General features: G+C 50.4%; 1 protein-coding gene across 1 annotated transcript in view; it reads right to left on the bottom strand.

Moving 5' to 3' along the window:
- LOC146055229 (uncharacterized) overlaps positions 1 to 25,406 on the bottom strand; it is an 82,504-nt gene that overhangs the window by 13,417 nt on the left and 43,681 nt on the right. Inside the window, exons 7-10 of the mRNA XM_083168223.1 lie at positions 10,780 to 10,876; positions 10,641 to 10,707; positions 5,082 to 5,157; positions 4,470 to 4,572 (exon numbers count right to left, since the gene is read on the bottom strand). Coding sequence (XP_083024349.1) covers positions 4,470 to 4,572; positions 5,082 to 5,157; positions 10,641 to 10,707; positions 10,780 to 10,876 — 343 coding nt within the window. The remainder of the gene's footprint in view (positions 1 to 4,469; positions 4,573 to 5,081; positions 5,158 to 10,640; positions 10,708 to 10,779; positions 10,877 to 25,406) is intronic.

Genomic DNA, 25,406 nt, shown 5'->3' with positions numbered 1-25,406 from the left:
ACATACGCATCACTCACCTTATATCCACAACACTATAGTACACGTCACTAACCTTATACCCGCAGCACTACATACATGTCACTCAACTTATACCCGCAGCACTACATACACGTCACTCACCTTATACCCTCAACATTACATACATGTCACTCTCCTTATACCCGCATCACTACATACAGGTCACTCTCCATATACCCGCAGCACTACATTCATGTCACTCTCCATATACCGGCAGCACTACGTACACGTCACTGTCCTTATACCCGCAGCACTACATACACGTCACTCTCCTTATACCCGCAGCACTACATACACGTCACTCACCTTATACCCACAACACTATAGTACACGTCACTAACCTTATACCCGCAGCACTACATACATGTCACTCAACTTATACCCGCAGCACTGCATACACGTCACTCTCCTTATACCCGCAGCACTACATACACGTCACTCACCTTATACCCTTAACACTACATACATGTCACTCTCCTTATACTCGCAGCACTACATACACGTCACTCTCCATATACCCGCAGCACTACATTCATGTCACTCTCCATATACCCGCAGCACTACATACACATCACTGTCCTTATACCCGCAGCACTACATACACGTCACTCTCCTTATACCCGCAGCACTACATACACGTCACTCACCTTATACCCACAACACTATAGTACACGTCACTAACCTTATATCCGCAGCACTACATACACGTCACTCAACTTATACCCGCAGCACTGCATACAGGTCACTCTCCTTATACCCGCAGCACTACATACACCTCACTCACCTTATACCCGCAACACTACATACACCTCACTCACCTTATACCCACAGCACTAAATACACGTCACTCACCTTATACCTGCAGCACTACATTCACGTCACTCACCTTATACCTGCAGCACTTCATTCACATTACTCACCTTATACCCGCAGCACTACATACAATATCACTCACCTTATACCCGCAACACTACATACATGTCACTCACCTTATAATAGCAACACTACATACACGTCACTCACCTTATAACCGCAACACTACATACACATCACTCACCTAATACCCGGAACACTACATACACATCACTCACCTTATACCCGCAACACTACATGCACGTCACTCACCTTATACCCATAACACTACATACACATCAGTCACCTTAAACCCACAGCACTACATACACATCACTCGCTTTATACCTGTAACACTACATACATGTCACTCATGTTATACCCGCAGCACTTCATACATGTCACTCTCCTTATACCCGCAGCACTACATACATATCACTCACCTTAAACCTGCAGCACTACATTCATGTCACTTACCTTATACCTGCAGCACTACATTTACGTTACTCACCTTATACCCGCAACACTACATACATACAGTATCACTCACCTTATACCTGCAGCACTACATACATGTCACTCACCTTATACCCGCAACACTACATACACATCACTCACCTTATATCCACAGCACTACATTCACGTCACTCACCTTATACTCACAGCACTACATTCACGTCACTCACCTTATACCCGCACCACTACATACACGTCACTCACCTTATACCCACCACACTACATACACGTCACTCACCTTATACCCGTAGCACTACATTCATGTCACTCACCTTATACCTGCAGCTCTACATTCACGTCACTCACCTTATACCCGCAATACTACATTCACGTCACTCACCTTATACCTGCAGCACTACATACATGTCACTCACCTTTTACCTGCAACATTACATACACATCACTCACCTTATACCCGCAGCACTAAATTCATGTCACTCACCTTATACCCGCAGCACTACATACAGTATCACTCACCTTATACTTGCAGCACTACATACATATCACTAACCTTATACCTGCAACACTACATTCACGTCACTCACCTTATACCAGCAGAACTACATACACATCACTCACCTTATACCCTCAGCACTACATACACTTCACTCACCTTATACCTGCAGCACTACATACATATCACTCACCTTATAGTTGCAGCACTACATTCACGTCACTCAGCTTATACCCGCAGCACTATATACACGTCACTCAACTTAAACCTGCAGCACTACAAACTGTACACGTCACTCACCTAATAACCGCAGCACTACATACACGTCATTCACCTTATTCCTGCAGCACTACATACACATCACTCACCTTATACACGTGGCACTACATTCACGTCACTCACCTTATAACCACAGCACTACATACACATCACTCACCTTATACCCACAGCACTACATTCACGTCACTCACCTTATACCCGCAGCACTACATTCACCTCACTTACCTTATACCCGCAGCACTACATACAGTATCACTCACCTTATACTTGCAGCACTACATACATATCACTAACCTTATACCCGCAACACTACATTCATGTCACTCACCTTATACCAGCAGAACTACATACACATCACTCACCTTATACCTGCAGCACTACATACACTTCACTCACCTTATACCTGCAGCACTACATACATATCACTCACCTTATAGCTGCAGCACTACATTCACGTCACTCAGCTTATACCCGCAGCACTATATACACTTCACTCAACTTAAACCTGCAGCACTACAAACTGTACACGTCACTCACCTAATAACCGCAGCACTACATACACGTCATTTACCTTATTCCTGCAGCACTACATACACATCACTCACCTTATACACGTGGCACTACATTCACGTCACTCTTCTTATAACCACAGCACTACATACACATCACTCACCTTATACCCACAGCACTACATTCACGTCACTCACCTTATACCCGCAGCACTACATTCACGTCACTTACCTTATACCCGCAGCACTACATACAGTATCACTCACCTTATATTTGCAGCACTACATACATATCACTAACCTTATACCCGCAGCACTACTTACACTTCACTCACCTTATACCTGCAGCACTACATACATATCACTCACCTTATAGCTGCAGCACTACATTCACGTCACTCAGCTTATACCCGCAGCACTATATACACGTCACTCAACTTAAACCTGCAGCACTACAAACTGTACACGTCACTCACCGAATAACCGCAGCACTACATACACATCATCCAACTTATTCCTGCAGCACTACATACACATCACTCACCTTATACACGTGGTACTACATTCACGTCACTCACCTTATAACCGCAGCACTACATACACATCACTCACCTTATACCCACAGCACTATATACTCTACATATCACTCACCTTATACCCGCAGAACTACTTACACATGACTCACCTTATACCAATGGCACTACAGTCACATCACTCACCTGATACCTGCAGCACTACATACACGTCACTCACCTTATACCCACGGCACTACAATCACATCACTTACCTTATACCCGCAGCACTACATACACATCACTCACCTTATACCAATGGCACTACATTCACATCACTCACCTTATACCTGCAGCACTACATACACATCACTCACCTTATACCCACGGCACTACAATCACATCACTCACCTTATATCCGCAGCACTACATACATATCACTCACCTTATACCCGCAGCACTACATACACATCACTCACCTTATACCCGCAGCACTACATACACGTCACTCACCTTATACCCGCAGCACTACATACACGTCACTTACCTTATACCCTCAGCACTACATACACATCACTCACCTTATACCCTCAACACTACATACACATCACTCACCTTATACCCGCAGCACTACATACACGTCACTCACCTTATACCCTCAGCACTACATACACATCACTCACCTTATACCCGCAGCACTACATACACATCACTCACCTTATACCCTCAGCTCTACATACACATCACTTACCTTATACCCTCAGCACTACATACACATCACTCACCTTATACCCGCAGCACTACATACACATCACTCACCTTATACCCTCAACACCACATACACATCACTCACCTTATACCCGCAGCACTACATACACATCACTCACCTTATACCCGCAGCACTACATACACGTCACTCAACTTATACCCTCAGCACTACATACACATCACTCACCTTATACCCGCAGCACTACATACACATCACTCACCTTATACATGCAGCACTACATACACGTCACTCACCTTATACCCTCAGCACTACATACACATCACTCACCTTATACCCTCAACACCACATACACATCACTCACCTTATACCCGCAGCACTACATACACGTCACTCACCTTATACCCACGGCACTACAATCACATCACTCACCTTATACCCTCAGCACTACATACACGTCACTCACCTTATACCCACAGCACTACATACACATCACTCACCTTATACCTGCAGCACTACATACACATCACTCACCTTATACCCACGGCACTACAATCACATCACTCACTTTATACCCGAAGCACTACATACACATCACTCACCTTATACCCGCAGGTACGATCCTGCGCCCAGCGAAGAAACACTCCTCTTTTGGAACCTCCATAACGGCGGAAGAAAGACCCAGAATCCTCAGTCAGGTTCTCACTTCAGCAAAGAGAAAGGACAGAAACATTTACTGACATTATATAGATTATATATTTATGGTCATATGTAGAGGACTACAGATTGTGTATATATATATATATATATATATATATATATATATATATATATACAGATAGATAGAGAGAGAGAGAGAGAGAGAGAGAGAGAGAGAGAGAGAGAGAGAGAGAGAGAGAGAGAGAGAGAGAGAGAGAGAGAGAGAGAGAGAGAGGGAGAGAGAGAGAGTACACCTGGGAGGAAATATAGAGACTGTCATTGCAATAAAAGACCGCCCCCAGAGTCAGCACAATGAGAGACTGTCCTCAGAGTCAATGCATTGATAGAGTGCTCTGTCAGTGCAGTGAGAGACCATCCTCAGAGTAAGCGCAATGAGAGACTGTCCTCAGAATTAGTGCAATGAGAGACTGTCCTCAGAGTGCTCTCAGTCAGTGCAGTGAGAGACAGTTGTAGCAGGTAAGGAGCAGATGAGACAGTCTATGGACAGGACGCACGTGGCTTTGGACTCATTGAGCAGGGTCTCCAGGCTCCCTCTCCTCTCCCTGCGCGATGATGATGATGATGCAGGGTCTGATGAAGGAAAGACAAACACACATATATAGCTATGTACTATTATCAGACTACATGTACAGGCTGAGTACCCCGTATCCAAAATGCTCAGGACCAGAAGAATTTTGGATAACAGATTATTCCGTATTTCAGAATATTTTCATATTTCACTGATGTATCTAGAGGTAACTTGCATTTATGTTGTATAAACACATCAAACACATGAAATACACACAAAGATATTTTATTGGTGCATAAAACATACCTCCCAGCTTCTGTTGATGTGAAGTAGGGACACTCGAGGCCTGCAAATTAGCCGCGATGAGGTCACGCCCCCGTTTCCCCCCGTATGCGACGCTGAATAGACGCTGTGCACATCTATAAGTGAGGGCACACACCATCTATATTCACACCCTTATAAATGGTGGCACTCGACTTTATGGTGCAAGCACCTTATAGATGGTGTGAGCCTCTTATAATGGTGTGTGCCCCTTATAGATGGTGCGAGACCCTTATAGATGGTTTGTGCCACTTATCCACTTATAGATGGTGTGAGCCCCTTATAGATGGTGTGTGCCCCTTATAGATGGTGCGAGACCCTTATAGATGGTTTGTGCCACTTATCCACTTATAGATGGTGTGAGCCCCTTATAGATGGTGTGTGCCCCTTATAGATGGTGTGAGACCCTTATAGATGGTGTGAGCCCCTTATAGAGGGTGTGTGCCACATATAGGGCAGTATTCAATGAGGCTGATTCGCCATGTTTTATGGCGATTTTGTGCTATTTTCGTGCTGTACGGCGATTTTTTTGACTAAAACGGTGAATCACCCTATTCAATGACCAGATGGCGAATACATTTCAAGGTTTTTATCGCCATGATTCACCGAGTAGCAATCGCTATCTTTTTATGGTGAAGTGGAAGGTGAACTTTTAAAATAAAGTGTTTTGTTTTTTACATTTGGTGTCAAAAAATCAGGAATTTTATTCTGAGGAGGGGCATGCTATTTTTATTCATGTGCTGTAAGCACATGAATATATATTTAATTTTAAAAAAATAATATATATATATATATATATTTTACACAGAGCAGCCAGCAGGGGGCCGGAGCCGAGCCGCTCATTAGATATTCATATATTCACTGCACCCGATCATTACATATGCGCGATCGGGTGTAGTGAATACCCGGTCCCCTGTTGGCTATCCCGGGGGGCAGCCCACCTCCCCCCCCCAAACGTTCTGGGGCATGCAGGGAGACTTCCATCTCCCTGCCGCCGTCCTCAGGCAGTGAGCCCCTGACTCGTTGAATACTGGAGCCGGCGAGGCTCTGGAACGCGGCGGTGCAGTGGCGAATGTGCAGCGAATCCTAAACAGGATTCGCTGCACATCGTCAAAATTCTCATTGAATACTGCCCATAAATGGTGTGTGCCCCTTAGAGATGGTGTGTGCCCCTTAGAGATGGTGTGAGCCCCTTAGAGATGGTGTGTGCCCCTTAGAGATGGTGTGAGCCCCTTATAGATGGTGTCTGCCCCTTAAAGATTGTGGAAGGCCCTTATGGATGGTGCGAGCCCCTTATAGATGGTGTGAGCCCCTGGTGGATGGTGCGAGCCCCTTATGGATGGTGCGAGTCCCTTATGGATGGTGTGTGCCCCTTATAAAAGGTGTGTGCCACTTATAGATGGTGTGTGCCCTTTATAGATGGTGTGAGCCCCTTATGGATGGTGCGAGCCCCTTATGGGTAATGTGTGCCCCTTATGGATAATGTGTGCCCCTTATAGATGGTGTGAGCCACATATAAATGGTGTGTGCCACATATAAAAGGTGTGTGCCACTTATAGATGGTGTGTGCCCTTTATAGATGGTGTGAGCCCCTTATGGATGGTGCGAGCCCCTTATGGGTAATGTGTGCCCCTTATGGATAAGGTGTGCCCCTTATAGATGATGTGTGCCCCTTATGGATGGTGTGAGCCACATATAAATGGTGTGAGCCCCTTAGAGATGGTGTGAGCCCCTGGTGGATGGTGCGAGCCCCTTATAGATGGTGTGTGCCTCTTATAGATGGTTTGCACCACTTATCCACTTATAGATGGTGTGAGCCCCTTATAGATTATGTGTGACCCTTATAGATGGTGTGAGCCTCTTATAGAGGGTGTGTGCCACATATAAATGGTGTGTGCCACTTATAGATGGTGTGTGCCCCTTAGAGATGGTTTGTGTCCCTTATAGGTGGTGTGAGTCCCTTATAGGTGGTGTATGCCACATGTAAATGGTGGGTGCCACTTATAGATGGTGCAAGCCCCTTATGGATGGTGCGAGCCCCTTATAGAAGGTGTGAGCCCCTTATGGATGGTGCGAGCCCCTTATGGATGGTGTGTGACCCTTATAGATGATGTGTGACCCTTATAGATGGTGTGAGCCCCTTAAAGAGTGTGTGTGCCACATATAAATGGTGTGTGCCACTTATAGATGGTGTCTGCTCCTTAGAGATTGTGCAAGCCCCTTACGGATGGTGCAAGCCCCTTATTGATGGTGCGAGCCCCTTATGGATGGTGTTAGCCCCTTATTGATGGTGCGAGCCCCTTATAGATGGTGTGAGCCCCTGGTGGATGGTGCGAGCCCCTTATGGATGGTGCGAGCCCCTTATGGATGGTGCGAGCCCCTTATGGATGGTGTGTGCCCCTTATAGATGGTGTGTGCCCCTTATAGATGGTGTGTGCCCCTCATAAATGGTGTGTGCCACTTATAAATGGTGTGTGCCCCTTATAGATGGTCACTTACCATTTATAAGGGGCTCCCACCATCTATAAGGGGCACACACCATCTATAAGGGGCACACGCCATCTATAAGGGGCACACACCATCCATATTCACACCTTAGAAAAGAACAGCTACTGTGACTCCAGTTTGCCAGGGAATGTTGCAATGCTATTTAATAAAGAAATAAACTCTCACCTTATATCCCCACCAAGTGATTAGCATCATTGAAGGCCGCCGGTGCACACATCCCTATCGGGCAGTGACCATAGCGTGTGACGTCATCGCACACAGCGCCTTCCGATGACGTCACTCCGCATAACGTCATGACGATTGCCCATCACCATAGCACCAAGTGTAAACAAAACAGTACAATACAGCGGACGGCAATATAAACAGACATTATAAACAATGCGAAGGCACAGCTAAGCGTTACTGTTATATGAGATATTATGGGCGGTATTCAATGAGGCTGATTCGCCAGGTTTTTATGGCGATTTTGTGCTGTAAGGTGAATTTTTGACTAAAACGGTGAATCACCCTATTCAGTGACCAGATGGCGAATACATTTCAAGGTTTTTTTCGCCATGATTCACCAAGTAGCAATCGCTATCTTTTTATGGTGAAGTGGAATGTGAACTTTTAAAATAAAGTGTTTTGTTTTTTACATTTGGTGTAAAAAAATCAGGAATTTTATTCTGAGGAGGGGCATGCTATTTTTATTCATGTGCTGTAAGCACATGAATATATATTTAATAAAAAAATATATATATATATATATTTTTTTTTTACACAGACCAGCCAGCAGGGGGCCGGAGCCGAGACGCTCATTAGATATTCATATATTCACTTCACCCGATCATTACATATGCATAATCGGGTGTAGTGAATATACCCGGTCCCCTGCTGGCACCCCCGGGGGGCAGCCTTTGCTGCCTGGCACCTGGGGAGCCCACCTCCCCCCCACAAACGTTCTGGGGCAGGCAGGGAGACTTCCATCTCCCTGCCTGCCGCCGTCCTCAGGCTCCCTGCGGAATTCCCCGCAGGAGTTAAAATTCGCCGGTCAGGGGCAGCGAGCCCCTGACTCGTTGAATACTGGAGCCGGCGAGGCTCCGGAACGTGGCGAGCAGTGGCGAATGTGCAGCGAATCCTAAACAGGATTCGCTTCACATTGCCAAAATGCTCATTGAATACTGCCCTATATGTTAGGAGGCTCTGTGTGTCACAAAGAAAAACAGCATCTAATAGCATAATCAATATAGAACAAGGGGCTACTAGATATTAAAAAGGACAATGCACATATAATAGAGTAGAACAAATATACACAGCCTTAAAAAATATTAAAATGTAGTTGTTCATTGAGCCCCTTAGGGGTCACAGTGTCCAGTCGAAGAATCCATCTACTTTCCCATTGAAGGAGTTTTAAACTTCTATTGCCACCCCGGCCTTTTCCTCCCAGGTATGTGGTCTATCATTCGACATTTCATTTAACAAATACGGTGGCCAAGATTAGCAAAATGTCTCACCACAGGTTGCTCACTTGTCCCGCTGGTTAAGGCGGCAAGGATGGCTGATCGATGGGTGTTCATTCTAGTTTTAAACAATGTTTCAGTTTTCCCTATAAATGACAGCCTGCACGGGAAGATGAAGAACCTGATAGACAACAAACGGGAGTTGCAATTGAGGGAGTGTTTCATTTTGTACTTAACACCAGAAAGGGGATGATGGATTTCACTGCCAGCGAGCAGGTAGGGACAAGTCGTGCAGGTGCATCTAGGGCACCCAGGTGTCATATTTCTAAGAGATGCGGATGGTGATCCTATGTCTGTTTTGACTAGGATATCACGTAAATTCCTTCCCCTGCTATAGCATGACATGAGGTGTGTATCATTACATTTCTAATCTACATCTGTTCGGACAATATTCCCAATTTTTGAGCGGCACTATTAATAGTGCCATTTACGATGTTGAACTTATTGACCCAGGGCAAAAATTTTTTTGTTGGTTCTGTTTATAAGATTTATTTAGTGACGCACTATCAATGCGTAGGACTTGTGTCATGGTGTTATCCAAGTGTTTAGGGTCCCCTCTCCAGGGGTGTTGATTTCATAACCTGAAGTTGTTCAATTAGTTTATCAGGGTCAGAAGTGATGCGCCTGATTCTCATGAATAGGGTAGCCCTTGGGTAAGGGATTTGGGATGACAAGGAGGTTATTACGATCAGTACTTAGTACTGATGTGTCCATCTTTCAGCCAGATACATACATCTATGAAATTAATACTTTCAGTACTACAATTAATGGTAAATGTTACTGGGCTTCCACTGCTATTCTGCGTTTCTATCCCCTTGATTAAGTCATTTTTGGGACCCTGACAAATAATTAGGAGATCATCAATGTATCACGTATACATGAGGAACCTGTAATGTACCATTTGGTCACTGAAAAATGTGGCATCCTCCACATCAAACATAAATCTGTTGGAATATGAAGGTGCCACATTTGGCCTCAGGGCAACCAGATGATGGCGGCCTCTTGAAGTTGCTTCTCATTTGTGTGGCCACACTAAGCTGGGACCAGACACAAGTGGCTATCAGTAGATTAATGGATATAAAACCCAAGAAGCTTCTGGCAATCCTATTCATTGATGTAACTCTAATCATAGGCAACCCCCTGACGTCTGGTCACTGGAAGTCCCGTATAACCGCTGAGCCTTCTACTTGGTACAGACATGTCTCCATTACTCTCACCTGAATCCTGGCCTAGGTAACTTGTAGGTGGGACACTCATCAGGCTGCTGGACTTCAGGATGGGCTCCTACAAATGAAGAAGGAGGAGTAAGAGAGCATCATGGTCAGGGCAGGTGGGCAGGTGGAGACTTATACTCACACGCATTGCAGACAGGATGACTCCTCGGGGAAGGCTCCGGTACCCTTGGACAGACCCATTCACAGTAGGACGCTGGGCCCAATCCACAGCGTTGTCCCTGAAAAATTAGGAGGATTCGAACAGTCAGCTATTTTACTATGACACAATAAGTAGCAGCTCACAACATAACACCCTATGTATCATTATATAACCCACTACTCAATACATATATATCATAAGGGATGGGTCATCAGTAAGAGAGGCTGCTGGGGGCTCTACAAGTGGGACGCCTGAGGTCACTGTTCCATGGCTTGCGCTGCACTTCCGGGTCTTGGGATCTCGCGAGATCACAGGGCGCTGCTGTCAGAGGTTCTTTGGGTCAATAGGGGTGTGCGGTGTGTGGATAGACTATCCACACACCCCTATTGACCGAAAAACCTCTTTCCTCCGACAGGACGGAGAAAGCACAGAGCGCGAGCCACGAGCACCCTGTGATCTCGCGAGATCCCGAGACCCGGAAGTGCCGCACAAGCCAGGGCACAGGGACGCAGCTGTTATGGGAGGACTAGTGGCCACGCTCCCTAACTCTGTTATCCTGGTCTAGCGTCCATGGGTGCGTGCCGGGCTAGGCTTCGCCTGTACCCGTCCCGGCTGTAAGGGCGAATTAGGTCCGCCCAGACTCCGTTACAGGCAGGTCTTAAGTTGGGACAACGCACCCGTGGAGACGGACCAGGGACAAGAGGACAGACTAACTAAGGTAACCTGTGGGTCACTGACCCTCCCAAAGGCTAAGGAGCCCGACTCCAGGGGCAATGCGGGAGTAACAATACTTAGGGATAGAAAAATACAAAACTAGTGTAACCTGACAGATGTAACAATACACAATAGATGGAGTAACATCAGCGGAATATAACAAGACACAGAATCCCTGACAGGTGTAACAATACACAACAGATGGAATAATATCAATGAAATATAATGGAATGCTGAATCCCTGACAAGTGTAACAATACACAACAGATGGAATGATATCAACAAGGTATAACAGGATACTGAATCCCTGACAGGTGTAACAATACACAACAGATGGAATGATATCAACAAAGGATAACAGGATACTGAATCCCTGACAGGTGTAACAATACACAACAGATGGAGTAATCAATATATAAGTACAAGAAAGAGTGGTGGGGAGACCCCCAACTGATCTGCGAGATGGGATGCAGCAGACAAGCGAAAACACCACAGCTACTCTGAGTAGATACACCAGGATAATAGTACTGGAACACCGGGAATCCTGAGACTGCAAACCGAAAGACAGGAACAGGCACAGGAGCAACCATGAACCAGGAACCGGGCACACTCTGGACAGAAGTCAGAACTATCACCGGCGTCTGACCTGCCCGCCCAGGAAGTTTAAATACAGCAGCCGTCCAATGAGGGCTGCCTCTGCTGCTTAATTGTGCGTCTGTGCCGCCGAGTGTTGAGCCTCCTCCTCCCCGCAGCCGCCTGGCGTCCTCCGTCGCCTAGGCAACCGCTGCAGCAAGGGAGGAGGCGGCTGTACGTCACATCCCGGGCGCTGAGTGACGCCGGCCAGATGTCTGGGGGTGATGATGCGGCGGCATCCCGGCTGCGTAGCAACCGCCGGGACCCGCTGTTTAGAGGATGCCGCATGAGTACCGGAATTACTCGTGCGGCGTCTAACAGCAGCCAGCAATCAGGAAGCCGCCGCGGGGAGAACCGCTTCCACCAGGACCCTGATCAATGTCGGGCCGCCTCCACCAGGAACCGTGAGTCATTGATGCACAAACTCCGCGAAGCAGGAACGTTTGTGACACCCTTAGACTTCCTAACTGTACAACGTGCATGAAGAGGACATAGGTTTCAAGGAACCTATGGGATTTTAAGGGGGTTCCCTTGGAATCGCTCGAAGCCTAACAGGCACCTCACCACCCACGTGACACACTGTCCCTCCACCAAGACTCTTCCTCTACAAATCACCAGGAGAGACCGTAGGTCCTGGGCTCAGGACCTACGGGAGCTTAAAGAGGTCTAGTACAGACCCCATTTGGGAATCTCCCCTGGCGACACTTGTTTAGGAACATTCCCACTGAGTGGGGACCCCTTTATGGTGTAACCCAGAACACCATTTAAATACCTTAAAAGGTACCCCCCCCCCCCCCCCATAAGTCACCAGCACCATCCCCAGAACCCCTACCTGAGGAACATAAGTCCACACCGGCTCTTTAGTTATATCTTTATTAAATTAGCCTTTAACATTTCATTCGCTTTTTCTACCTTATTTCTTATACATTGTTTCATGTACATTCAACACAAGTAAGGCAGCGCTCACTCCACCCACTCTGTACTACCCCTATACCCCTGTCCGAGTACGTCACCTCACTCCACCCACTCTGTACTACCCCTATACCCCTGTCCGAGTACGTCACCTCACTCCACCCACTCTGTACTACCCCTATACCCCTGTCCGAGTACGTCACCTCCCTCCACCTACTCTGTACTACCCCTATACCCCTGTCCGAGTACGTCACCTCCCTCCACCCACTCTGTACTACCCCTATACCCCTGTCCGAGTACGTCACCTCACTCCACCCACTCTGTACTACCCCTATACCCCTGTCCAAGTACGTCATCTCACTCCACCCACTCTGTACTACCCCTATACCCCTGTCCGAGTACGTCACCTCACTCCACCCACTCTGTACTACCCCTATACCCCTGTCCGAGTATGTCATCTCACTCCACCCACTCTGTACTACCCCTATACCCCTGTCCGAGTACGTCACCTCCCTCCACCCACTCTGTACTACCCCTATACCTCTGTCCGAGTACGTCACCTCCCTCCACCCACTCTGTACTACCCCTATACCCCTGTCCGAGTACGTCATCTCACTCCACCCACTCTGTACTACCCCTATACACCTGTCCGAGTACGTCATCTCACTCCACCCACTCTGTACTACCCCTATACCCCTGTCCGAGTACGTCATCTCACTCCACCCACTCTGTACTACCCCTATACCCCTGTCCGAGTACGTCATCTCACTCCACCCACTCTGTACTACCCCTATACCCCTGGCCGAGTACGTCACCTCACTCCACCCACTCTGTACTACCCCTATACCCCTGTCCGAGTATGTCATCTCACTCCACCCACTCTGTACTACCCCTATACCCCTGTCCGAGTACGTCACCTCACTCCACCCACTCTATACTACCCCTATACCCCTGTCCGAGTACGTCATCTCACTCCACCCACTCTGTACTACCCCTATACCCCTGTCCGAGTACGTCACCTCACTCCACCCACTCTGTACTACCCCTATACCCCTGTCCGAGTACGTCACCTCACTCCACCCACTCTGTACTACCCCTATACCCCTGTCCGAGTACGTCACCTCCCTCCACCTACTCTGTACTACCCCTATACCCCTGTCCGAGTACGTCACCTCCCTCCACCCACTCTGTACTACCCCTATACCCCTGTCCGAGTACGTCACCTCACTCCACCCACTCTGTACTACCCCTATACCCCTGTCCAAGTACGTCATCTCACTCCACCCACTCTGTACTACCCCTATACCCCTGTCCGAGTACGTCACCTCACTCCACCCACTCTGTACTACCCCTATACCCCTGTCCGAGTATGTCATCTCACTCCACCCACTCTGTACTACCCCTATACCCCTGTCCGAGTACGTCACCTCCCTCCACCCACTCTGTACTACCCCTATACCTCTGTCCGAGTACGTCACCTCCCTCCACCCACTCTGTACTACCCCTATACCCCTGTCCGAGTACGTCATCTCACTCCACCCACTCTGTACTACCCCTATACACCTGTCCGAGTACGTCATCTCACTCCACCCACTCTGTACTACCCCTATACCCCTGTCCGAGTACGTCATCTCACTCCACCCACTCTGTACTACCCCTATACCCCTGTCCGAGTACGTCATCTCACTCCACCCACTCTGTACTACCCCTATACCCCTGGCCGAGTACGTCACCTCACTCCACCCACTCTGTACTACCCCTATACCCCTGTCCGAGTATGTCATCTCACTCCACCCACTCTGTACTACCCCTATACCCCTGTCCGAGTACGTCACCTCACTCCACCCACTCTATACTACCCCTATACCCCTGTCCGAGTACGTCATCTCACTCCACCCACTCTGTACTACCCCTATACCCCTGTCCGAGTACGTCACCTCACTCCACCCACTCTGTACTACCCCTATACCCCTGTCCGAGTACGTCATCTCACTCCACCCACTCTGTACTACCCCTATACCCCTGTCCGAGTACGTCATCTCACTCCACCCACTCTGTACTACCCCTATACCCCTGTCCGAGTACGTCATCTCACTCCACCCACTCTGTACTACCCCTATACACCTGTCCGAGTACGTCATCTCACTCCACCCACTCTGTACTACCCCTATACCCCTGTCCGAGTACGTCATCTCACTCCACCCACTCTGTACTACCCCTATACCCCTGGCCGAGTACGTCACCTCACTCCACCCACTCTGTACTACCCCTATACCCCTGTCTGAGTATGTCATCTCACTCCACCCACTCTGTACTACTCCTATACCCCTGTCCGAGTACGTCATCTCACTCCACCCACTCTGTACTACTCCTATACCCCTGTCCGAGTACGTCATCTCACTCCATCCACTCTGTACTACCCCTATACCCCTGTCCAAGTATGTCATCTCACTCCACCCACTCTGTACTACCCCTATACCCCTGTCCGAGTACGTCACCTCACTCCACCCACTCTTTACTACCCCTATACCCCTGTCCGAGTATGTCATCTCACTCCACCCACTCTGTACTACCCCTATACCCCTGTCCGAGTACGTCACCTCCCTCCACCCACTCTGTACTACCCCTATACCCCTGTCCGAGTACGTCATCTCACTCCACCCACTCTGTACTACCCCTATACCCCTGTCCGAGTACGTCATCTCACTCCACCCACTCTGTACTACCCCTATACACCTGTCCGAGTACGTCATCTCACTCCACCCACTCTGTACTACCCCTATACCCCTGTCCGAGTACGTCATCTCACTCCACCCACTCTGTACTACCCCTATACCCCTGGCCGAGTACGTCACCTCACTCCACCCACTCTGTACTACCCCTATACCCCTGTCCGAGTATGTCATCTCACTCCACCCACTCTGTACTACTCCTATACCCCTGTCTGAGTACGTCATCTCACTCCACCCACTCTGTACTACTCCTATACCCCTGTCCGAGTACGTCATCTCACTCCATCCACTCTGTACTACCCCTATACCCCTGTCCGAGTATGTCATCTCACTCCACCCACTCTGTACTACCCCTATACCCCTGTCCGAGTATGTCATCTCACTCCACCCACTCTGTACAACCCCTATACCCCTGTCCGAGTATGTCATCTCACTCCACCCACTCTGTACTACCCCTATACCCCTGTCCGAGTACGTCATCTCACTCCACCCACTCTGTACTACCCCTATACCCCTGGCCGAGTACGTCATCTCACTCCACCCACTCTGTACTACCCCTATATCCCTGTCCGAGTACATCATCTCACTCCATCCACTCTGTACTACCCCTATACCCCTGTCCGAGTATGTCATCTCACTCCACCCACTCTGTACTACCCCTATACCCCTGTCCGAGTATGTCATCTCACTCCACCCACTCTGTACTACCCCTATACCCCTGTCCGAGTACGTCACCTCCCTCCACCCACTCTGTACTACCCCTATACCCCTGTCCGAGTACGTCATCTAACTCCACCCACTCTGTACTACCCCTATACCCCTGTCCGAGTACGTCATCTCACTCCACCCACTCTGTACTACCCCTATACACCTGTCCGAGTACGTCATCTCACTCCACCCACTCTGTACTACCCCTATACACCTGTCCGAGTACGTCATCTCACTCCACCCACTCTGTACTACCCCTATACCCCTGGCCGAGTACGTCACCTCACTCCACCCACTCTGTACTACCCCTATACCCCTGTCCGAGTATGTCATCTCACTCCACCCACTCTGTACTACTCCTATAACCCTGTCCGAGTACGTCATCTCACTCCACCCACTCTGTACTACTCCTATACCCCTGTCCGAGTACGTCATCTCACTCCATCCACTCTGTACTACCCCTATACCCCTGTCCAAGTATGTCATCTCACTCCACCCACTCTGTACTACCCCTATACCCCTGTCCGAGTACGTCACCTCACTCCACCCACTCTGTACTACCCCTATACCCCTGTCCGAGTATGTCATCTCACTCCACCCACTCTGTACTACCCCTATACCCCTGTCCGAGTACGTCACCTCCCTCCACCCACTCTGTACTACCCCTATACCCCTGTCCGAGTACGTCATCTCACTCCACCCACTCTGTACTACCCCTATACCCCTGTCCGAGTACGTCATCTCACTCCACCCACTCTGTACTACCCCTATACACCTGTCCGAGTACGTCATCTCACTCCACCCACTCTGTACTACCCCTATACCCCTGTCCGAGTACGTCATCTCACTCCACCCACTCTGTACTACCCCTATACCACTGGCCGAGTACGTCACCTCACTCCACCCACTCTGTACTACCCCTATACCCCTGTCTGAGTATGTCATCTCACTCCACCCACTCTGTACTACTCCTATACCCCTGTCCGAGTACGTCATCTCACTCCACCCACTCTGTACTACTCCTATACCCCTGTCCGAGTACGTCATCTCACTCCATCCACTCTGTACTACCCCTATACCCCTGTCCAAGTATGTCATCTCACTCCACCCACTCTGTACTACCCCTATACCCCTGTCCGAGTACGTCACCTCACTCCACCCACTCTGTACTACCCCTATACCCCTGTCCGAGTATGTCATCTCACTCCACCCACTCTGTACTACCCCTATACCCCTGTCCGAGTACGTCACCTCCCTCCACCCACTCTGTACTACCCCTATACCCCTGTCCGAGTACGTCATCTCACTCCACCCACTCTGTACTACCCCTATACCCCTGTCCGAGTACGTCATCTCACTCCACCCACTCTGTACTACCCTATACACCTGTCCGAGTACATCATCTCACTCCACCCACTCTGTACTACCCCTATACCCCTGTCCGAGTACGTCATCTCACTCCACCCACTCTGTACTACCCCTATACCCCTGTCCGAGTATGTCATCTCACTCCACCCACTCTGTACTACTCCTATACCCCTGTCCGAGTACGTCATCTCACTCCACCCACTCTGTACTACTCCTATACCCCTGTCCGAGTACGTCATCTCACTCCATCCACTCTGTACTACCCCTATACCCCTGTCCGAGTATGTCATCTCACTCCACCCACTCTGTACTACCCCTATACCCCTGTCCGAGTACGTCACCTCACTCCACCCACTCTGTACTACCCCTATACCCCTGTCCGAGTATGTCATCTCACTCCACCCACTCTGTACTACTCCTATACCCCTGTCCGAGTACGTCATCTCACTCCACCCACTCTGTACTACTCCTATACCCCTGTCCGAGTACGTCATCTCACTCCATCCACTCTGTACTACCCCTATACCCCTGTCCGAGTACGTCATCTCACTCCACCCACTCTGTACTACCCCTATACCCCTGTCCGAGTATGTCACCTCACTCCACCCACTCTGTACTACCCCTATACACCTGTCCGAGTACGTCATCTCACTCCACCCACTCTGTACTACCCCTATACCCCTGTCCGAGTACGTCATCTCACTCCACCCACTCTGTACTACCCCTATACCCCTGTCCGAGTACGTCATCTCACTCCACCCACTCTGTACTACCCCTATACCCCTGGCCGAGTACGTCACCTCACTCCACCCACTCTGTACTACCCCTATACCCCTGTCCGAGTATGTCATCTCACTCCACCCACTCTGTACTACCCCTATACCCCTGTCCGAGTACGTCACCTCCCTCCACCCACTCTGTACTACCCCTATACCCCTGTCCGAGTACGTCATCTCACTCCACCCACTCTGTACTACCCCTATACCCCTGTCCGAGTACGTCATCTCACTCCACCCACTCTGTACTACCCCTATACACCTGTCCGAGTACATCATCTCACTCCACCCACTCTGTACTACCCCTATACCCCTGTCCGAGTACGTCATCTCACTCCACCCACTCTGTACTACCCCTATACCCCTGTCCGAGTATGTCATCTCACTCCACCCACTCTGTACTACTCCTATACCCCTGTCCGAGTACGTCATCTCACTCCACCCACTCTGTACTACTCCTATACCCCTGTCCGAGTACGTCATCTCACTCCATCCACTCTGTACTACCCCTATACCCCTGTCCGAGTATGTCATCTCACTCCACCCACTCTGTACTACCCCTATACCCCTGTCCGAGTACGTCACCTCACTCCACCCACTCTGTACTACCCCTATACCCCTGTCCGAGTATGTCATCTCACTCCCCCCACTCTGTACTACTCCTATACCCCTGTCCGAGTACGTCATCTCACTCCACCCACTCTGTACTACTCCTATACCCCTGTCCGAGTACGTCATCTCACTCCATCCACTCTGTACTACCCCTATACCCCTGTCCGAGTACGTCATCTCACTCCACCCACTCTGTACTACCCCTATACCCCTGTCCGAGTATGTCACCTCACTCCACCCACTCTGTACTACCCCTATACCCCTGTCCGAGTACGTCATCTCACTCCACCCACTCTGTACTACCCCTATACCCCTGTCCGAGTACGTCACCTCTCTCCACCCATTCTGTACTACCCCTATACCCCTGTCCGAGTACGTCACCTCACTCCACCCACTCTGTACTACCCCTATACCCCTGTCCGAGTTCGTAATCTCACTCCACCCACTCTGTACTACCTCTATACCCCTGTCCGAGTACGTCACCTCCCTCCACCCACTCTGTACTACCCCTATACCCCTGTCCGAGTACGTCATCTCACTCCACCCACTCTGTACTACCCCTATACCCCTGTCCGAGTACGTCATCTCACTCCACCCACTCTGTACTACCCCTATACCCCTGGCCGAGTACGTCACCTCCCTCCACCCACTCTGTACTACCCCTATACTCCTGTCCGAGTACGTCATCTCACTCCACCCACTCTGTACTACCCCTATACCCCTGTCCGAGTACGTCATCTCACTCCACCCACTCTGTACTACTCCTATACCCCTGTCCGAGTACGTCACCTCACTCCAACCACTCTGTACTACCCCTATACCCCTGTCCGAGTACGTCACCTCACTCCAACCACTCTGTACTACCCCTATACCCCTGTCCGAGTACGTCACCTCACTCCAACCACTCTGTACTACCCCTATACCCCTGTCCGAGTACGTCACCTCACTCCACCCACTCTGTACTACCCCTATACCCCTGGCCGAGTACGTCATCTCACTCCACCCACTCTGTACTACCCCTATACCCCTGTCCGAGTACGTCACCTCACTCCACCCACTCTGTACTACCCCTATACCCATGTCCGAGTACGTCACCTCACTCCACCCACTCTGTACTACCCATATACCCCTGTCCGAGTACGTCACCTCACTCCACCCACTCTGTACTACCCATATACCCCTGTCCGAGTACGTCATCTCACTCCACCCACTCTGTACTACCCCTATACCCCTGTCCGAGTACGTCATCTCACTCCACCCACTCTGTACTACTCCTATACCCCTGTCCGAGTACGTCATCTCACTCCATCCACTCTGTACTACCCCTATACCCCTGTCCGAGTACGTCATCTCACTCCACCCACTCTGTACTACCCATATACCCCTGTCCGAGTACGTCACCTCACTCCACCCACTCTGTACTACCCCTATACCCATGTCCGAGTACGTCACCTCACTCCACCCACTCTGTACTACCCATATACCCCTGTCCGAGTACGTCACCTCACTCCACCCACTCTGTACTACCCATATACCCCTGTCCGAGTACGTCATCTCACTCCACCCACTCTGTACTACCCCTATACCCCTGTCCGAGTACGTCATCTCACTCCACCCACTCTGTACTACTCCTATACCCCTGTCCGAGTACGTCATCTCACTCCATCCACTCTGTACTACCCCTATACCCCTGTCCGAGTACGTCATCTCACTCCACCCACTCTGTACTACCCCTATACCCCTGTCCGAGTATGTCACCTCACTCCACCCACTCTGTACTACCCCTATACCCCTGTCCGAGTACGTCATCTCACTCCACCCACTCTGTACTACCCCTATACCCCTGTCCGAGTACGTCACCTCACTCCACCCATTCTGTACTACCCCTATACCCCTGTCCGAGTACGTCACCTCACTCCACCCACTCTGTACTACCCCTATACCCCTGTCCGAGTTCGTAATCTCACTCCACCCACTCTGTACTACCTCTATACCCCTGTCCGAGTACGTCACCTCCCTCCACCCACTCTGTACTACCCCTATACCCCTGTCCGAGTACGTCATCTCACTCCACCCACTCTGTACTACCCCTATACCCCTGTCCGAGTACGTCATCTCACTCCACCCACTCTGTACTACCCCTATACCCCTGGCCGAGTACGTCACCTCCCTCCACCCACTCTGTACTACCCCTATACTCCTGTCCGAGTACGTCATCTCACTCCACCCACTCTGTACTACCCCTATACCCCTGTCCGAGTACGTCATCTCACTCCACCCACTCTGTACTACCCCTATACCCCTGTCCGAGTACGTCACCTCACTCCAACCACTCTGTACTACCCCTATACCCCTGTCCGAGTACGTCACCTCACTCCAACCACTCTGTACTACCCCTATACCCCTGTCCGAGTACGTCACCTCACTCCAACCACTCTGTACTACCCCTATACCCCTGTCCGAGTACGTCACCTCACTCCACCCACTCTGTACTACCCCTATACCCCTGGCCGAGTACGTCATCTCACTCCACCCACTCTGTACTACCCCTATACCCCTGTCCGAGTACATCATCTCACTCCACCCACTCTGTACTACCCCTATACCCCTGTCCGAGTACGTCATCTCACTCCATCCACTCTGTACTACCCCTATACCCCTGTCCGAGTACGTCATCTCACTCCACCCACTCTGTACTACCCCTATACCCCTGTCCGAGTATGTCACCTCACTCCACCCACTCTGTACTACCCCTATACACCTGTCCGAGTACGTCATCTCACTCCACCCACTCTGTACTACCCCTATACCCCTGTCCGAGTACGTCATCTCACTCCACCCACTCTGTACTACCCCTATACCCCTGTCCGAGTACGTCATCTCACTCCACCCACTCTGTACTACCCCTATACCCCTGGCCGAGTACGTCACCTCACTCCACCCACTCTGTACTACCCCTATACCCCTGTCCGAGTATGTCATCTCACTCCACCCACTCTGTACTACCCCTATACCCCTGTCCGAGTACGTCACCTCCCTCCACCCACTCTGTACTACCCCTATACCCCTGTCCGAGTACGTCATCTCACTCCACCCACTCTGTACTACCCCTATACCCCTGTCCGAGTACGTCATCTCACTCCACCCACTCTGTACTACCCCTATACACCTGTCCGAGTACATCATCTCACTCCACCCACTCTGTACTACCCCTATACCCCTGTCCGAGTACGTCATCTCACTCCACCCACTCTGTACTACCCCTATACCCCTGTCCGAGTATGTCATCTCACTCCACCCACTCTGTACTACTCCTATACCCCTGTCCGAGTACGTCATCTCACTCCACCCACTCTGTACTACTCCTATACCCCTGTCCGAGTACGTCATCTCACTCCATCCACTCTGTACTACCCCTATACCCCTGTCCGAGTATGTCATCTCACTCCACCCACTCTGTACTACCCCTATACCCCTGTCCGAGTACGTCACCTCACTCCACCCACTCTGTACTACCCCTATACCCCTGTCCGAGTATGTCATCTCACTCCCCCCACTCTGTACTACTCCTATACCCCTGTCCGAGTACGTCATCTCACTCCACCCACTCTGTACTACTCCTATACCCCTGTCCGAGTACGTCATCTCACTCCATCCACTCTGTACTACCCCTATACCCCTGTCCGAGTACGTCATCTCACTCCACCCACTCTGTACTACCCCTATACCCCTGTCCGAGTATGTCACCTCACTCCACCCACTCTGTACTACCCCTATACCCCTGTCCGAGTACGTCATCTCACTCCACCCACTCTGTACTACCCCTATACCCCTGTCCGAGTACGTCACCTCTCTCCACCCATTCTGTACTACCCCTATACCCCTGTCCGAGTACGTCACCTCACTCCACCCACTCTGTACTACCCCTATACCCCTGTCCGAGTTCGTAATCTCACTCCACCCACTCTGTACTACCTCTATACCCCTGTCCGAGTACGTCACCTCCCTCCACCCACTCTGTACTACCCCTATACCCCTGTCCGAGTACGTCATCTCACTCCACCCACTCTGTACTACCCCTATACCCCTGTCCGAGTACGTCATCTCACTCCACCCACTCTGTACTACCCCTATACCCCTGGCCGAGTACGTCACCTCCCTCCACCCACTCTGTACTACCCCTATACTCCTGTCCGAGTACGTCATCTCACTCCACCCACTCTGTACTACCCCTATACCCCTGTCCGAGTACGTCATCTCACTCCACCCACTCTGTACTACTCCTATACCCCTGTCCGAGTACGTCACCTCACTCCAACCACTCTGTACTACCCCTATACCCCTGTCCGAGTACGTCACCTCACTCCAACCACTCTGTACTACCCCTATACCCCTGTCCGAGTACGTCACCTCACTCCAACCACTCTGTACTACCCCTATACCCCTGTCCGAGTACGTCACCTCACTCCACCCACTCTGTACTACCCCTATACCCCTGGCCGAGTACGTCATCTCACTCCACCCACTCTGTACTACCCCTATACCCCTGTCCGAGTACGTCACCTCACTCCACCCACTCTGTACTACCCCTATACCCATGTCCGAGTACGTCACCTCACTCCACCCACTCTGTACTACCCATATACCCCTGTCCGAGTACGTCACCTCACTCCACCCACTCTGTACTACCCATATACCCCTGTCCGAGTACGTCATCTCACTCCACCCACTCTGTACTACCCCTATACCCCTGTCCGAGTACGTCATCTCACTCCACCCACTCTGTACTACTCCTATACCCCTGTCCGAGTACGTCATCTCACTCCATCCACTCTGTACTACCCCTATACCCCTGTCCGAGTACGTCATCTCACTCCACCCACTCTGTACTACCCATATACCCCTGTCCGAGTACGTCACCTCACTCCACCCACTCTGTACTACCCCTATACCCATGTCCGAGTACGTCACCTCACTCCACCCACTCTGTACTACCCATATACCCCTGTCCGAGTACGTCACCTCACTCCACCCACTCTGTACTACCCATATACCCCTGTCCGAGTACGTCATCTCACTCCACCCACTCTGTACTACCCCTATACCCCTGTCCGAGTACGTCATCTCACTCCACCCACTCTGTACTACTCCTATACCCCTGTCCGAGTACGTCATCTCACTCCATCCACTCTGTACTACCCCTATACCCCTGTCCGAGTACGTCATCTCACTCCACCCACTCTGTACTACCCCTATACCCCTGTCCGAGTATGTCACCTCACTCCACCCACTCTGTACTACCCCTATACCCCTGTCCGAGTACGTCATCTCACTCCACCCACTCTGTACTACCCCTATACCCCTGTCCGAGTACGTCACCTCACTCCACCCATTCTGTACTACCCCTATACCCCTGTCCGAGTACGTCACCTCACTCCACCCACTCTGTACTACCCCTATACCCCTGTCCGAGTTCGTAATCTCACTCCACCCACTCTGTACTACCTCTATACCCCTGTCCGAGTACGTCACCTCCCTCCACCCACTCTGTACTACCCCTATACCCCTGTCCGAGTACGTCATCTCACTCCACCCACTCTGTACTACCCCTATACCCCTGTCCGAGTACGTCATCTCACTCCACCCACTCTGTACTACCCCTATACCCCTGGCCGAGTACGTCACCTCCCTCCACCCACTCTGTACTACCCCTATACTCCTGTCCGAGTACGTCATCTCACTCCACCCACTCTGTACTACCCCTATACCCCTGTCCGAGTACGTCATCTCACTCCACCCACTCTGTACTACCCCTATACCCCTGTCCGAGTACGTCACCTCACTCCAACCACTCTGTACTACCCCTATACCCCTGTCCGAGTACGTCACCTCACTCCAACCACTCTGTACTACCCCTATACCCCTGTCCGAGTACGTCACCTCACTCCAACCACTCTGTACTACCCCTATACCCCTGTCCGAGTACGTCACCTCACTCCACCCACTCTGTACTACCCCTATACCCCTGGCCGAGTACGTCATCTCACTCCACCCACTCTGTACTACCCCTATACCCCTGTCCGAGTACGTCACCTCACTCCACCCACTCTGTACTACCCCTATACCCATGTCCGAGTACGTCACCTCACTCCAC

This window comes from Crinia signifera, unplaced genomic scaffold (genome assembly GCF_055691185.1).
Source record: "Crinia signifera unplaced genomic scaffold, ASM5569118v1 HAP2_SCAFFOLD_389, whole genome shotgun sequence".
Lineage (NCBI taxonomy): Eukaryota > Metazoa > Chordata > Amphibia > Anura > Myobatrachidae > Crinia > Crinia signifera.
Note: the sequence above shows the minus strand (reverse complement) of the source record. Positions and strands in the feature narration are given on the sequence as shown.